General features: G+C 43.3%; 1 protein-coding gene across 6 annotated transcripts in view; it reads left to right on the plus strand.

Annotated features, from left to right (window-relative positions):
- Positions 1-17,596, plus strand: part of DENND2B (DENN domain containing 2B) — a 191,218-nt gene that overhangs the window by 162,986 nt on the left and 10,636 nt on the right. For all 6 annotated transcript variants that reach the window (XR_012043076.1, XM_072865267.1, XM_072865263.1 and 3 more), the window contains one exon: positions 1,972-2,120. Coding sequence is in view for 5 of the 6 variants with exons in the window: in XM_072865267.1 (XP_072721368.1) it covers positions 1,972-2,120 (149 nt within the window). In the remaining variant the exon portion in view is untranslated. The remainder of the gene's footprint in view (positions 1-1,971; positions 2,121-17,596) is intronic.

Genomic DNA, 17,596 nt, shown 5'->3' on the forward strand with positions numbered 1-17,596 from the left:
GCATGTTTAAGTCACAAGCATTTTCTTATGGAGAAGCAAAGGAAACCTGAAAGGCTGATTGGTGTAACAGTGGTAAGATCTGATAATGCTTTTTTGATGAATGTATCTGGGAACCATGGATCTGCAACTTCTCTATCCTCTGCTCAAGCTTCTGAACTCTCCCAGAGAAAAACATTGAGATAATTCCAAACAAACAAACAACTCTCTTCTGGCTGAGCTTTGCTCTCTGTTATGCTAGTACAAACTCGTTATTTAAATGGAATGCATTGGCTTAATTAGGAACAGAATCTTGTCCTTCCATTGTGGCTCCTCTGGCCTAAACAAAGATGATGATTAATTGGGAAGTAGACAGTATATTTCTTTGTGATGAACGGACTGAAGCAGAAAGCTTTGCCAGGCAACAGAAAACATCCATGGCATTTGTAAAAGCTGCTGTAACTTGCATTGCTTCCTACCCCGCAGCAAGATTTTGGCATTGGAAGCTTTTCTGTAAAGCCAGCTCCTCATGATTTGGCACATAAACATGATTTGAGCTTGCAATCTCAATGCTAAGGAATGGCATGGGCACCTTTATTGAACATGAGAAAGAGGTAGGCAGGCAGCATTTCCTGAGGAGGTATTCATGGTGCACCGTCGCTCTGCAGTTTGATTCTTACTGCTATTTGGGGCAACAGCTGAGTGATGGGTATCTAATACTCTGGCACCATAATGTTTCTTTCAGGCTTAAAAAAAAAAATCTGTACACAAATACTGTTCTAACAGTGACTTTCTTTTTACAGTCCTGTGTTACTGATCACAAACAATATTACAACTAAACTGGTATGAACTGGTTTTGTTTCCAGTATCCTGTGGTCTTGATCATATCCTTAAAACAGTGTGTTTGTGAGGAATTTGTTAAGGGCTACTCCAGTTTAAACCCAATACAGTATGCTCATGGAATGTGGTGTCATGTGCATGAAAACATAAAAGTGGTCTAAAGCAATAAAGTGACGGTGATTTTTGGACGTATGGAAAGAAGGAGATGTATGTATGTTCCTGTTAATATGTCTTCAGAGATTTCAACACAGCTTCAAGCTGGCCGGCTTTTCCCCTTTCCCTTCTGTTTCCTCAAATTCCTCAGTAGTTCATCATTTACTGTCTTGCACTTCATATTTTTCTCCCTCTGTTACTCTCTTCTTCATGTTATTTTTCCCTCTTCTTTTTCCTGTCCTCCGCCTTCAAGTTCCACATCTGAGCATGTCAATTGCAGAGTAAAAGGAAGATGTAATAAAGGAATCAAGCATTTGAGAAAAGGAAGGAGAGGGCCTGAGGTCATGGATGAAGTATGAAAATTAGACTTTAAAGGGATGTCACAAGTCACCATCTAAGACCTTGTCCTGACTCCCCAGTTAAGTATATATATGTACATATCTTTATGACAAAAAAAGGTTTTAAACATTATCTAGTGAGTTATGCATCATAGAAGAGTGAAAATGAAGTAAATTGGGTTTAAATTTTGCCTGGCCTTTAAGTTCAGTCTGTGGCTCCTCTCTAGATGTGAATTTGAATTGCTAGCCAAGTTTATAACCAAATTTACCTTGTCTTTATGGCTTTTTTAACCCTGTAAGCTTCCGGCTCCAGTGTTTCCAGTTTGTTACTTGCTTCATACTGTTGACTCAGCCAAGCTTTACATCTCTGACAGGGTGTTTAGAACGTAGAATTATGCTTCCCTCGGAAATGACAGCAGATTTAATGCACACAATTGTATTCTGGGAAGAAGAATGACTTGATAGTGAATTGTGTAATACGCCATTTCTCTGGAGTGCTGTGCCTCCAGCCTCAGTTTGCAAAAGAGGATGGGAATCGTTCTCTGTGTCGCCTCAACAGGAAAGCATGGAGTGCTGCTGGAGGGCCCAGGCTGGGGTGCCAGGCGCCCCTGGTGCTGTCAGCCCTGACCAGTGATGCTGACTGATATTTGCTGGATGTGTTCAGGTCATTGAGCTGCGGCGGCCAATGGACTCGCGCCTGGAACACGTGGACTTTGAATGCCTTTTCAAGTGCCTCAGTATTCGTCAGATCATCAGGATCTTTGCTTCTCTCCTGTTGGAGCGGCGTGTGATTTTTGTAGCAGATAAGCTCAGGTAAGTGGCAAAGAGACCTGAAACCATACGTTCAGGACAGTACTATCTCTGGATACAAAAAGTTTTATGAAATGTCCAGAATGGTTGTCAGATGTGAGGATCTTCTCACTGTAGGATTTAAATAATTTTTACATCAGTGGAAGTTATTTGCTTCAGGTGGGGGACACATTTGCTAGCAGTCACTGGCTACAAGCCACTTGTTCTGTCTTACTTTCCTATCTGTAAAATGGTAATACCAATACTCACGTGCTTCATAGGCAGCAAATGTTTGCACAGCGTCTTTAAGCAATATAGTCCTAGCAATATTTCATTTCAGGTTTTGGAACAGAGTACTCATAAACAGTAGCAGAGATCGTCACTGAGGTGCTTCACCTTGTGGCCGTGCAGTGCAGCCAGGCAGGGAAGTGGGGTGCTGAGAGTTCACCTGGTTTGCTCCATGCAGTACAGAGAGTTTATAATGAGGCTAGGTTTCAAATCCTGCACTACCAAACCCATCCAGTGGGAGTGTTAAGAATGCTATTACGGTTCATCACAACTAGTTAGGATATTTTTCCTGGTGCTCACAAGACCTGAAAACATTTCCGTTCCGAAGCTCCATCTTGGGCTCCTTGCTATATCCTTTCAACATACCTCTTACTTCCCTGCCCTTTGATTGCAGTCTCCCCTCCCTGGCTCATCTGAGGCATGAACTCACCCCAAGGTGTAAGGAGGGAGAGCGACAGGTCACAACTCCACATGGCCTTTACCAAGGAAATGGGACCTCTGTGTAGGCTGCACCCCTACCCCGCAGCAAAGAATCATCCCTTTTTTAGATGCTTGTGTAATCCATATAGAAAAGTGTGGACATTGTAAAGAAGACGTTCTTTGCTGTGGCATGATAAATAATAAAAGATGGCAAATAAAAATAAAGACCGTAATTTATTAGACTCAGGAACATCCAGCGTCTTTTAAAAGGACACAAAAGACTGTATGGGTGGTTAAAAACACAGATGGATCTACCCAAACAAACTCTGTTAAACACTTTATCAGCCCCGACCTCCTCTGAATGACCGCCAGAAATAATAGCTGCACTTAGTGGCCGCCAGTGTATATAATAGCAAAAATACTTTGCATAGTAAAAGCTTTACAACCTTTAGGGGAGAATTTCTTAAAGCTGCAGACCCTTCTCAGGTGATAAAGTTACTTCCTTAGCAGTCTTTTTTGTTTTCTAGAACAACAGGAACATTTTATTTCATCCCTTCCCTTGTCAGTACCCCTTAGTTTGAATGACCATTTGGGATGACTTAATTTCACATAAACTCCTGGTGAGAATTGTGTAGCTAGTCCAGGGTTTCTGCAGTACTTTAGTAGATATGTGAGTCACACCATGAATATTGGGGCAGGTGGCTTTTGAAAATACTGTTGGCATGTTCCTTCTGACTCTTTTCCACAGCATGATTAATTACATCGTTCTGTCTGTTTCTATTTTACTGTTCATTTAGCAGAATTAGTGGCACCCATAAGTCTGATTGTAACTCAGAATGACACAGGTCTGCGTTCCTTCAAATGGCACGAAGTTTTGAGTGGAAAATCACAGAAATGGTACAGAGAAAATGAGGGCTGGGCTGTGCTGCCGCCAACTGTTGCTCTGCTTTGGAGTTCCCAGTTACTCCTCTGTAATGTTGTCCTGGTTTGGCAGAGTACCCCGAGCCTCGATCTGTGGACTGCGGGCACAGTACTGCAGGGATGGCTTGCTGCAGGAGACATCCTCAGCCATGAAGGCTCAGACAGAAAGCAGCCATTCCCTGGAGCATTTCTCTGGGACAGCTGGCCTAGCCAATGTCATATAATGCTTCTGGGCACTGTTCAGAGAAAAGAAGCAACAATTAAACCTACTTTGACAGTCTTAAGGCAGCTTGGCTTGGAAAACAGTCATGTTGCCAATGCTGAGGGCTCATGGTAACCCAGGACTTCATCAGGCAACCGAGGTTTTATACACATTCCAAGCCTGACTGGAAGCTAACAGCTCAGGCTTGCCCGTGCAATTACCTTTCTCCTGATAGCTGCCTAGTCCTACAGGCCTCAGAGCAGAGGATAACAGAGTTCTGCTTACAGGCAAAGTGCTGCTGCTCTCCCTTTTGGCACACAGAAATAGGGCACCAGGACCAACAGGAACCAGAAATGTTAAAGATCCCTTTTGGTAAGCACATATCCAAACATTGCGCTCTCCTGTAAAAACTGTTCTCCAGCAAACTGTTGTTTCTGTTGTGAGAGTGAGCCATCAGGTTAGGGGCCATTGGCACATACTTTGAGAAAGGAAAGGATTCAGATGGATCCAAGAGGCTTATGAGGTTTTGTGGTTGCTCCTGTAAGAAGGGACAGAACCTTTTTTACAAAAAGGTTTATATTCATATACTTTATTATATCTGCATATACTCTTTATTATATACATACACTTTGTTTTGTTTAAAAAGAGTATGACAAAATCTGATGTGGTAGATAAGGCCCTGGATTAAGACTTGTGAATCCTGAGCTCTCCTTCTGAACCCTCCAACCTGCTGTGTGACACATGCTGGAAACGTAGCTCCTCTTTCTTATCTTTTATCTGGTCTGTCTGGGATCCTAAATGCTCCGGGATGGAGACTACTTCTTGCTCTGTGTGTGCATGCAGCTCTACTTGATACAGTGTGGCCCCTCTCAGCATGGGGATATAGGAGGTACTGTAAAATAGAAACTAATAATGAGTCCTTTGACAAAGGCCTGGAGAAAGTGACAGTGGATTTAAATTCAATACTTACTGAGGTTTTCATGGTTTAAATGGGGATGAAGTCTAAAATGAAACACTCTGGCTTTGAGCTAATAACTGTCTGTCTTGGAACCTTTGCCTTGTCTGACGTGAATTTTGTTTATGGGCATCACGGCTGAAACTGAAGGAGTTTACCAGTAATGTGGGAAAAAAAGAAGTGAAATATCTTACAGGTCCAGTCTGTGGGCCCAAAGAATGAGAGCAGGAAATTAAAAAGATTTTACAAGGGTTTGATTTCTGCATGTACCCAAAAAATAGCTTAGAAATAAATGATGTTGAGGTTTAGGCTTCAAACAATGAGATGCAATGGGCTTTTGTGGCTGCCTGTTTAACAGGTCCCCAAGCAACAAATGATTTCACACGTTATACAAGTTTGGGAAAGTCATGCCTAGTGAAGTGAGATTCATTCAATAAATTGTTATTTATGGTTCTTATAGTGCCCAGAATGTGAAAATTTATAGTCCTTGATCTTTGCACAGAAGAGGTTGCCATTTTTCAACACAGAAAGTGATGCTACCAGCAATGAGGAATAGTAAAGTTTTGAATGACAGGACTGTGAGGTTGCCTTAGACATGTACAGTTAGGTTTGGGGTTTTTTCCCCAATAAGTTGCTTATATATATTTTCTGCTTGAAATTGGGTGAATAAATCCCTGCAGCTGTTTGCTCACCTTCAAAAATGAATTTGAATCTGCCAGTGACCTTTCAGTATTTTGCTTTCCATGAACAGTCAAGAAGACAACAGAGAATAAAGATAACAATAGAGAAATTTGGAATAATAATAATAACAACTCATAAAGAGGTAACTTAAAGCTCCAATTCCTTAAACATCTGCTGCAAGCACAACTGAGATGGTATGCCCCATCCCAGTTCCAATCCCTGTCCCAGTTGGGAGCCCCTGTTTATGTTCCTGGCATTCTGCCTGTTCACCCCAACTCTGAGACAATCCCATGACTGCCAGCTGCAAAGGGAGAGCTGCTCTAGTGCAGTCCTCTGCAGTTTGAAAGGCTAGGCAGCAGATGCAAAATCAGTGGGTTCTGAGGCTCGGGGAACGTTGGCGTTGCTGCAGGCACAAAGGTAGCAACAGAAAATAAATAGAAAGCAAACATTGGAAGAAAAATATTTCTCTGCTTGTTTTAGTGTTATGCTGGAGAAACAAATTTGTGGACATGTTTGCTGAGGAAGTGATGTATCCATGCGTGTGAGAACAACCTCTTTGCCTTTTCCCCTGAATGTTTGGAGACGGGGAAAGGAAGGCCTTGGGCATCTCAACGTCCCTTTGTTATAACCCCATTTTTTAGAAATAAAAAACACTCTTGCTGTAATCCACTATATTGTGAAGGACTCTGAGCATATTTTGCTTACATTTCACTTGTGGGTCCAGTCCAACGCCAGCTGGAGTCAGTGGGAGTGTTTGGATGAGGCTTGTCTTTTGCTGGGGATCTAAGTCCTAGAATATTCCTTTCAGTGGCCTTTCTGAAGCTTTAGGGGCTGTGAAAGGCTTCTATAGAGTCCCTGCTCTTGTAAAAGACAAAATAACTTATCATTGTTGTGAATTTTGTTTTTATATGAGATATTTCAGCTACTTCTCAGTGAAGCAGGAGCATGGGCCTCAAGGCAAAGGTGGGCCAGGCACTTCTCTAAGTGGCAGTGCCAGCTCAGGAAGTCCCCCCTCCTGCTCCCCTTGTTTGCTTCTGCCCTGCGCCAAGGTCTCCCTCACCCAGGAGGCTATGCTGGCCCAGCCACAGTAGGAATTACTAATTTTTCTCCAAACAGAGTTTCTCCAAGCAGAGTTTCTCCAAACCAGATGGGCCCTTTGGCCAGGTCACACTAGGGGCTCCTGTGCTGGAACAGGGGCAGAGCAGGGTGCTGGGGCTGGGGGTGGGCAGGAGCATTGGAACGGGCACACTTCAGGGTGGTGTTGCCACTGAAAGGTGTCTATCATGCACCATCCTTAGGTGTGAGCCAGCTGAATTTACAATATCTCATGAGATATTGTAAATCTGTGAATAAACCTACAAGTTTTTACCTGTGTGCAAGGGAGATCTGAAGGAATGAGGCTGAGGCAATGTTGGATGACAGTGAACTTCAGTGCAGCTAAAGCTCCTGCACATCAGTGTCTTCCTCCCTTAGGAATGGTCACAAATGACTTTGTCTTCCCAAGGAGAATTTTTTCCCTCCATGTTTCTCTGCCCCTCTGCCAGCACACATCCCTTGGCCCAACATGGACCAGCAGTCTGTCACCTGGTGTGCTGCAGCCACCTGAAACCCTCCTCTGCAGCGCTCGCCCCATTAAGTCAAGAGGTGCTGTTGCAAGCAGAAGCTAGGCACCTGTGAGGTGGGAAGACTTTATCCTGTTAAGGATAAAAAACTTTTATCCTGTTAAGGACAAAAACCTCCCTATACCTCCCCAAAGTATTTTGGACTGCCAGGAGGAATCTGTCTTCCAGCACAACTGTAGAAAGTCCAGGCAGATCCCAGACCTGACCAAAGGTTATGGGCTCCAGACAGAAACACTGACTAATACAGGACAGAAGCATAAATATGTAAATACTGGGGGAATTCATCCCGCAGGCATGTCTCTGTTAACTTTGTGGAGCAAAAGGGGAGCAGAGTGTACTTGTATTCAAGGGCAAAGGCTTTCAGAACAAACAACGGCATTTCCCTAATCTCACGGACAGAGACAGCTTAGGGCTGTCCGTGTTATGCCTGGGATGTTCAGGAGCATTGACGCTTGTCCTCATATTTGAATCTGTTGTTTTGGGAGTCGTGAGGCCACGCTGGAAAGCAGCAGTTAGCAGCTGAGAGGCAGCCTGGTCCCTGTCTCTCAGTGCCTACCTAGAAAAACAGTATTACGGATCCTTTAATCTAGCAGACAAAATCATAGCATGATCTTGTAGCTCAAGTTAAAATATGCAAATTTAAATAGGAGATAAGTGGCAATGTTTTAGTAGTAAGAGTAAACTATTGCTCCTCAGCCCTGTAGCAAGCTCAAGTGGAAAAGCAAGAGTAGCTAAACTTTTGGGCAGATTACTAAAGTGAAAGCTCATTCCCTGTTCCCTTATTGTGTATTTTTTATTAACAAAAGTAGGATATAATTCTTACAAACTAATCACGGCAATGATAGGCCTGACTAGGTTCACCTGCTGCCTGGGAATGCTCCTTTCCAGTAGTCTGTCATATCGTAACACTTGTAAAATCTGTGAACCTGCAGGTTAAAAGATAAAAATGCGTGTGTTAGGACAAAGAGAGAAAGTCTGCTCAGTAAATAGACAGTGAACTTTGGACAGTAATAAAGATTTCCTTTACTTTCCCCTAGAACAAAAACATCCACAAAAAAAAGGTGAGAGAAATTTGACAATGAACACATACCAGAAACCAGCCTGTGAGGGAGAATTTACTGTTGCCATTCTCTAACTGGTCTGTACCATTTCTGAGCGCAGGCTACAGGAGACACAGCTATGTCTTCTCTTGGTCACATCTGGCATAGCCCTATATTGAGCTAGAAGTCCAGTTCTTTGTCTCAGGGAAAACTTTTTTTTAGTTATCAGCTGTACATTGAAGAAGAAGTTTAGAGATGCAAGCTACTGTACCTGTGGAATATGTAATGGCTCCCAGATCTTATGTCTAAACCCAGGAGAAATACGGATGGCTGACATTTCTTCTGGAATTTTTTTATCCAGAGATCTCGAAGTGCTTTCTTAATACTGTCAGGATTATTGTGCTTGTCTGGTCTGACATGGTGAACATAAGCTAGAGAATTTCTTCCACTAATTTCTGCAGTGGAAGGAATGAGCCCTCGAATAATTATCCAATATGTAATCATGAGTAGTAGACAGAATTTATTCTACAGCAAACCCATCCATTTCTCATGAAAGTAACCAGAGAGTTTCCATTTCCTCCAGTGAGAGCCAGATCAGCCCTCACTGAGGAATGATTTAGAACCTGCAGACCACCCCTGCTTTACCTAAGGGACAACAGCTTGCAACTCCCTTCATCTTTTATAAAAGAAGCATCCTCTAGAGTCTGTCTGAGTCTCTGTTACCTACCCTGCAATCGCTTTCCTTTTGTGAGACTTTGGTTTTTCTCAGTCTGCTTGCACTATGAAGCATCACTAAGTAGAAACGTATATACTTAAAAAAACCTTAAACATTCTGTAATGTATGTGATTATTTGGCCTGATGTAGCTGCAATTTCTTGATATTCTGCTTGCTTCTTTCTTTCCCACCAAATATAGCTAGTAATCTTCTTTGAGTAATATGTTTGTATGCAGCCCAGTCCTGCAAGATGCTGAGTGCCTTGTCTTACAGTTTAAATGCTAGAATTGAGGGTGTTCAATGTGATGTGAAATTGGTGGTTTAAGATAACTAGCAGAGCTGTCTCTCAAGATTTTTGAGAGAAATTTTGCACTTTATTCCCCCCTCTCAAGAGATACTTACATTTTGTACCACTTGGATTACATTTCTCTGGCACTTAGATTGTGTGATGACTGATGCCAACAAAGGAGCTGTACGTGGACAGTAGGAAAATGTGTCAGGCAGAAGAGACAGTCCAAGAAACAAAATGAACTTTCTATGTCTCTGGCTTGTTTAAGATTCTGCAGTCCCAGAGAAAAGTAATCTAATAATGACATTTTTAATATGCAGTAAACTTCAACAGCATTTTTAATATGCCATATCACAAGAAGGGTAGAGCTTGTATGATTTTCCTTTTCCTCCTTTCCTCCTGCCCTCCTTTCCAGAAGTATTTATTCATGTCACTTCAGGCTTTGGCCAATGCTCTACAGTGGGAAAACATCATTTTCCCACTTATGATTTGTGCAACAAAATTCTCTCTCCCTTTCCCTTCCCCGTGAAAAGGAATGGGATAAGAAGACGACCATGTTGTTTGGTAATTCTCTTCTGGATTACTTATTGGCACAACAGCCATAAGGCAGTAAGTCCAACTTGGCCTCTAGCTCCCTGCAACGGGATTTAGATAGATTCCCTCTTTTCAGCTTTTGAATGAGAAGGATTAGGGGGTTGGATTGTTCTACTCCTTTGTTACTACCTAGAAAAATGATTCATCCTACTTTACAGCTGTCATGTTGTTAATAGTGCAATGATTGCCTGTGAATCTGAAACCACCAGTGTGAACATTAACAAGGACTGGTGGGAGCAAAGGTCCCAGTGTGGAAAGAACAAGTAGTTAACACTCCTCTGGAGCACGTAGGCTAGAGCCACTTTTGTTATGGATTTACGCTAAGAAACTGTCCTGCGGGAAGGGCGTGGATAACTCTGTGGGTACTAAGGATAGCTTTCTACTTTGAAATGTTGGGGTTTTTTCTTGTAACCACCTGACAAAGCTTGGGCAGGTGGCTCGTGTCAAAGCAATGACGTTTTGCCAAAAATCCCATTTGCGTCAGCTTTGTGGAAAGTATGGTTGAATGCCAGTTGCTTGAAAGGCCAAATCTTCGTTCTGAAGGGCACTTTGCAGGTCTCTTTCTCCAGGGGCTTTCATGTGCCTCTCTTATGCACAAGTATTACAGGAGCAAAAAACAATGTCTTCATTAAAAACACATTCCCTTTTAATCAACTTTACTCTGCTTTCTTTTAAATTAAGTACTTCAAAGCTATTCTCCAAGTGAGAGATCTCCTGACAGTGCATTCTCTGGTCTGCAGCTCTCAGCTCCATGTGATACGACCTTGATCTGTGCCGTGAGCCAGGGTTGTGCTTTGCAGGTTATCTGTGGGACCTCAGACTGACTGTCACTCGGGTGTTCCAGGAAGGTGGGAGTTGTATTCTGAAAATGCAGCTCTTAATGAAGTAAAATAATTTACTAATTTGTGTAAAGTTATGATAACTTCTGGAAATTTTGCATAAAATATCTGTCTTCCAATATTTGAATGAAAAACAAAAAGAAAGCCTCCTGTATAGTCAAAATGAACCCTACACTTAATTATTCTTTGATAACATCCCCTAATGAGCTGTGTAATTATAAAACATTGAAAATGTGAATTACTTTAACTGACTGACAAATCCAGTGGCTTTAAAATAGGACTCCCTGAGAGCACATCATATTTCAGTCCATCTCTGTTTAGCTAAGAGACATCATACCAGCAGGATAGACAGCTCCTGGGTGCTGGCTGTTCCTGACGTTGCCTCCTGGCTGCACTACAGCATTGTAACATACCTGCTCATTCCTTAAGCCATTGACCGTAAATTGCAGTTGGGTACAGACTGCTGCAGCAACCCTCCCGCATAACAACATGCGCTACCAGGAGCACCACAGGTATAATCGTTGGTCTCTTTGTTGTCGTCTTAGAAAATACTAAAATTTAAGTGCTTTGTTCTTAGCGTGTATCTTAGTACAGTGCCCAGTATGACCTGAAGTTCTGTGTCGTTCTCTGTTCTGGTATGATGGGACATTTACATTGACAGAAAAGCTTTTCTGTCTGCATGCTTCTGAACAAACTTTCATGGGGGAGTGATGAAAGAACAGGCAAGCGCTGTGACAGACCCTCGCCCCTTCTGCTCCACATTGCTTGGCGTACTCATAACGTGCTGTGGGGACATGCTCAGGTAATTACAGTGAGGCTGCTGATGCATCCATACTGGTAGGGTAAGATAGCACAATACAGGAGAGGATGTTGCAAGCTTAAGCTAAAGGGGATGTGTTCAGAGAAGAGTTCATGGAGGAAGATGTTGCCCACTCAATTTTCTGTAAAATATGATAAGGAGGGACCAGAAAAGGGACACAGACGATGACACAAACCGTTGGGCAAGTCTGTTCCCTGAACTGTACTCGTTGACACAGCAGTGTGGCAAAGCATGGCTCCATGATTTAAAGTCAGAGAAAACAAGTCCAGAAACTGGGTTGTAACCACTGTGTTTATCATAAAAAAATCTCCTACCTGGAATCATCAGTAGCACAGAGGAATTGGTGTCTGAGCTCTCTGTATCTCACCTTCAGTAGTCACTGGAGTGTGTCCCAAAATTAACTGCATCACTGGTGCCCCACTGATAAGGAACTGCAGCACTGCTTTTGCCAGACAGGTGAGGCCATATTGTGAGTCCTTATGAGAATTTTACAAGCTTGTCTTTTCTCAGACTGCATTGTAGAAAGCACCAGATAAAACCTGAAGTGTAACTCATTTCTTGCAAAACAAGGTTTGGGTTTGTCTTGTTTTCATGGGGGAAGAAACCACCATTTGAGGGTTAAGTAGCTACACTCTTTGAGTTGTAAGCATAGTTAAAAAGATTGTGCAAAGGACAATAACTAATGATTGGGCTGATGTGATGTGGAAAATACGCACTTCCTCCTCAGTCTGTGCCCCCCTCTTCCTGCCAGTATTATGGCTGAGGCCTTGTTTGCACTCCGTGAGATATCACAAAGGTCACTTGCAGCAAACGTGTCAGCATTCAAATTAGGGCAGCCACTGTGACTAGACTGCCTTTCACCTCTGGCAAAAGCATGGTTAGGTTCTCACTTTTGCATCAGGCTGCTGCTGGCCACGTGGGGAAGCCTGGCTTAGGAGGCGAGGAAGCAGTGGATGGACCCTGGAGGCTGACGGGCACGGGGCAATAGTAGTGCTCCTGGTTTGCTAAATCAGTCACCCACCCTGGGAAACGTTCATCTCTTGAATAATATTTTTCCTTTGTCAAGCTCCTGTGCAGAGTGAGGGATTTTCACCTGCTTCTGGACTAAGAGTGAGTCGTTAGCTCACTGCTAAGACTGGATAATAAATGTTACAGTCCATAACAGACAGGGGAGATCTCTCATTTATGCATTAGAGACCTCTTTACCGAGTTGCAGAGATCAACTGTAGCAGTATTTGTTGGTGTGTGTGTAATGATTAAGTTATGAAATCTTCAGAAATCTGAGTTCAGAACTGGCTGCTCCATTTGAGTTGGCCCAAATGGACTTGGCTGACTATGATCCTCACATGCATTATACACGTTCCCCTCGGTCATGATCACATTTACACTAGGAAATTCCCTATGTTATTTAGACAAGAGGAGCAGAGCTTTCTATTGGCAGATCTCCCCTGACATCAAGAGAAAAAGTAACCTAAAATGTGCACGTACAGATTTGTCCGTATTTCCTGGAAAGAAGGGTGTCGGGTATTGATCAGAGATACAGTATTAGCTGCATACTTTAGGCCAACTACTAAAGACCTCATGTTGTGACTCTTACTTAAGTGTTTGCTTTAAAAAGTAAAATCACAATGCAAAATATTACTCTGGCTTTTACAGCCTATACTCACTAATTTTCCATGTAATATGCACCCACTACTTTGATTTTAAACATCTCATTGGTTATTCTAGAGAAAGGTCAGATTTAGTAACAGGAAATTCAGAAAGTTCAGAACCCTCCTTCAAGTCACGTATGCAACTACTCCGTCCTAAACTTCCTGCAGCTACCCAGATTTTCACAGATTTACCTGAAGGTCAGGTGAGGGGAGGGGCCTTGGCAGCGGCAGAGGAGTCCTCCTCCCTGTGTGCCCCTACATGGAGGTGGGCCCTTTACAGAAGGATTCTGCCACGGGGAATTCTCAATCCAGGAGGCTGAAATCTAATTATTTAATTAAAATTAAATTACCTTATTAAAAGCTAATAAATATATTAATACTATATTAAAATTAAATTAAAATTACTTAATAGCTTCAAAAATTACAGTCTCTACTTCCAAACCACCTTATAAAGGCTTGAAGGATTCTCTGTAGTTTGCTTTACCCCTGAAGATCTTCTAGAAAAGTAAAAAATTATTCAGATTTCAGAAGCTGAAACATGCCTTGCTGACAAGAGAGGCTAACTTTGCAGCCATTCAGACAGCACTCTTTTCCACAGCAGTCAGGGTACTCACAGCTCAAAAGGGGCCATCACGTCTTGTGTGTGTACTTGCGGGCTGATCTGATTAAAATAGAAGTGGAAAAAGAAAAGGTCTTTGAGGCTTCATTTCAGCGAAGTATTTCAGCACAATGGAAGTAAATTAAGTCTGAAACTTGTGCTGAAATACTTTGCTGAATCAAAGCCTAAAACAGTATTTTGCCTGTCCCCTCATGCTTTGTTTTAATTGGTGAAGCCAGGCATGAACTGACTATAATTCCTGCTGCTCTGTAATCATTAGAAATAATTTTTCTATCAGTGTCCAGATAAATTACTGTATTAGAATTAATTTGGGTCAAACAGCATAAGCTTAGCACAAATTCTGGTGTTTGTTTTGATCATAATCTTCCATCTCTTGCATACAGGTAAATATAACCATTGTGGAGGAAACTTGTCTTTTCAGTTTGAAAATTATTCCTGATAGAATCTGTGGTTTTGTGTCTGTCTGCTTATCAGCAGGCTGTGCATAGTGGGGCAAGGGGGAAGCAGTACAGAAGTGGCTGAAGTGTATGAGCACTGGTTATATTTGATTTGCATCTGTACCACAAGCGGGCTTCGAACCTCTGTCGCACACCTTCAGCTATGCCGGTGTCTGACCTTCCCTCCTGCAGCTGCAGCCCCTCTCAGCATCTCGGGTACCAAACGAGGATGGGTAATTGACATCAGACAGCCTCACAGTCCTTCCATCTGCCTATAGCAACAGGGAGGAACAAGTTTCACAGGGACCTAATAATTTGGATGCATGTGCATGACAGAGCTTTATCCGTGTTCATATTAAATTGTTCTCCGTGGTCCTTGTGTCGTTCAGCACAGCCAGTCCCTGTCTTGTCCCTTAGTTTTGCATCCCAGCCTCTTTGCCCTCAGTTCATGTTTCCTTTTCACCTGCTTGCCAGGCTCATTTTGTCTCCCTCCCCTCCCAGTTCTGCCTCACAGGTCTTATTTTTACCCCTTTGCATTTAATTCAGCCCCTTCCCTTTCCCCTTCCCCTTCTCCTTCCCTTCCCGATGATCTTCCTCTCCCAGCTGAGCCTCCCATTTCTCTGTGTAGCCCTGGGCTACAATGGAAAGGAACATGCTGCTTAGTGTGAACAATTTCTTCTGAAGAAATGAGCAGCTAAATAAGTCTCTTTTTAGTATGCACAAAATTACTCTTTTAAGATGGCTTCTAACGTAACCAAATCAGAGTGAGTTTAGACATCACTAGTAGAAGTCCTTGGCACACAGGCCACCCCCTCCTGCCAGCCTTCAAGTCCTTGCCACCAAAGCATGCCACCCTTTCACAGAAAAGGACAGCAAAGATGTTTTATATAACAAAATAACATTTTTTTAATCTGGCTTTGGAAGCAAACTGATCTGATGCCAAGCAAGGGGGTTGGATCAGCTGACCTCCTGAGGTCTCTTCCCACCTGAATTACTTTATGATTCTATATCATTTTGCCTGAGATTGGAAAACAAAATAGTTATCCAGAGGCAGACACACAAGCTTAAAAATTTCAGTGAAAACAAGTTAAATTTTGAATCCTGATCATGTGAAAACAGTGCCTTACAAATGAAAGCAATCCTACAAATAGGCAGGTCTCCCAGACCCATCAGTAATTGCAGGCCTTAATACATGAACACACAGAGGTATCCTTTCATCCCTAATCAGCAGTGATGTTACCCATGACAGCTTCACTTCTCAAAAAATCTCCATTTCAGCTTTGCTTCAGTATTAGTTTACAAGTACAAAGGTATTTATTGCTTTATGTTGCTCCTGGTGAGAGGGTTATCCCATACACTTCCTGCAGTTGTCTTCTGCCACGGCCCCCTCCCCACCCTCTCTGCATCCGATGCTGCGCCTCTGAATGTGCCTGTTGTTCCTGAGCGCGTGTGCTTGCACATTGCCGAACTTGGGGCTGCAGCCGTGCAGTCAGATGGCTCCACCACCATGCTCTCTTTTCCTCTAACAACAACTCACATGATTTTATTTTGAAATGTTCACAGGGTAGGTCTTCTTGCTACAAAGCTGCAAAAACATGTTATTTCTTTGGTTTGAGTCAAAAGAGAGGAACTGAAGATTTTTTTCCCTTTTAAATGTCCTAGAGTGGTAACAGAGAAACAATCAGCAATAATTTTGCATAGGAAGAAATGCTGTCATGTCTGACACACTGGCTAGAAAACTGGAGATGTCCTGCACCATTGTATCAAAGACTTTATTGAATTCTCACTTTATTCCTCCCTGCCCTATTTGGTGAGTAGTTGGTGGTATTGGGGTTAATGAAACACGTGTCCTCACAGCACAGCAGCCCCGGGAGTGAAGCACAAGCCATTTATCTGGAAGCTCTGGGTGCACACAGCCTCAGAAGAAGGGTGCCTGGGTGTCAAGGGGGGTACTGGAGCTGAGCACCCACACTGTGGAGCAGGGAGAAAGCGGTAACATCTCCCCGTTGTCAGCCAGCTCTTCCGACAGGCCAGGGATCCTCAAGGGCTTCTTTTAAAAGCTGACCTTCCACAGGAACGCTGCAGAGCTGATTGCAGCGAGACAGCTGGAGTATGGAGACTGTCACTTACAATACTGATATGGTTTCATTTATGTCTTGTCCCTGATGCTATTACTTAGTCTTATCCACTTGAATAAAAGTGCTGCTTTTATTTATTCTTATCAACCCAGAGAAACCTTTATTTTTTCAGAGCTTAGGTGTGTATTGTATCCAGCACGGCACAGTTCTGCTCTAAATTACTGCCTGCAGAGTAACAGCAATCCTACATGCACTCCCAACAACCCCTCCAAACTGTAGCAGTCTGCTACAATTTTTACTTCTGTTTTCTCTTTACCTGATGCTTTTCAAGCTTTCTGCTTTGTCCTTCCCCTCTGCCCATGCAGTTTCTGTGTGTTGGAGGGGAGATGGGCTGAGTCCTCGGTCCTGTAGCCTTTTCTCAGAGGCTTTTACAGAGTCCTCTGCAAACCTCTCAGATCATTTTATCTTGCAGTGTTGTCACAGACTTCTCCTTCTCTCTCTCAGAGACCGGAGTTAATCCAGGATCAGGGGAGGCATTGAAGGGTGTAGGAGGGACACGTCGGGCATCTGGTTTTGCTACACAGTTCATCAATGGCACAAGGGTAGGAGCTATCACAGAAGAGCACGGCCATGGCCTGTGATGAGGCACGTGGGTGTGTAATACCCACCTGAGTCAAGGTATGGCACCTGGGAAGGACGGAGCCTCCAGACTCCAACCTCAAGTGGGAGGAAGCTCTCCTGAGCAGACAAGAGGATGTGAGTCAGGGAGGTAACGGTCACAGAGCAGTTGTGGGCTGGAGCATGTATGCGTTAACACAGCAGATGAAAGAGTTCAGCAAATGTGGACAGAGTAGCAAAATTAAATCAGCAGGGAGAAATGAAAAACATGAAAAGGTTGTGGAAAAGTAAACACGGGCAGTGGAAACACTTCTTTGTGAATTTACATTTTTGGCTACATTTCTCCATCCGAGGAAGTGGAGGGACCAGATTCTGACAATCGGTCCCAGTCTTGTGCGTGGTCCAGAGCATTGGCAGAGCACAGACCTGGCACCAGCCCTGGGGTGATGGAGCCACTGTGTGGCTTGGCCTCACTCGTAAGGGGTGGTCCTCCCTCCCCTCCTGGCTGAGTAAACTTGTCTGTCCCTTGGGAGAGGAGGAGGAGGAGGAAGGGGAAGGGATGTTCTCCCCTTTCCTTCCTTCAACGTAAATGCCAAAATGACTGTGGAGATGCACAAGAGTAGCAAGGTAGGATCAGGGAGCCCTGCCAGCAAATGTTTGTCTGTGCTAGAGGCTTAGTCCTGGACTTAGGAGATGCTCAGGGTGTGAGG

This window comes from Ciconia boyciana, chromosome 6 (genome assembly GCF_034638445.1).
Source record: "Ciconia boyciana chromosome 6, ASM3463844v1, whole genome shotgun sequence".
Classification (NCBI taxonomy): Eukaryota; Metazoa; Chordata; class Aves; order Ciconiiformes; family Ciconiidae; genus Ciconia; species Ciconia boyciana.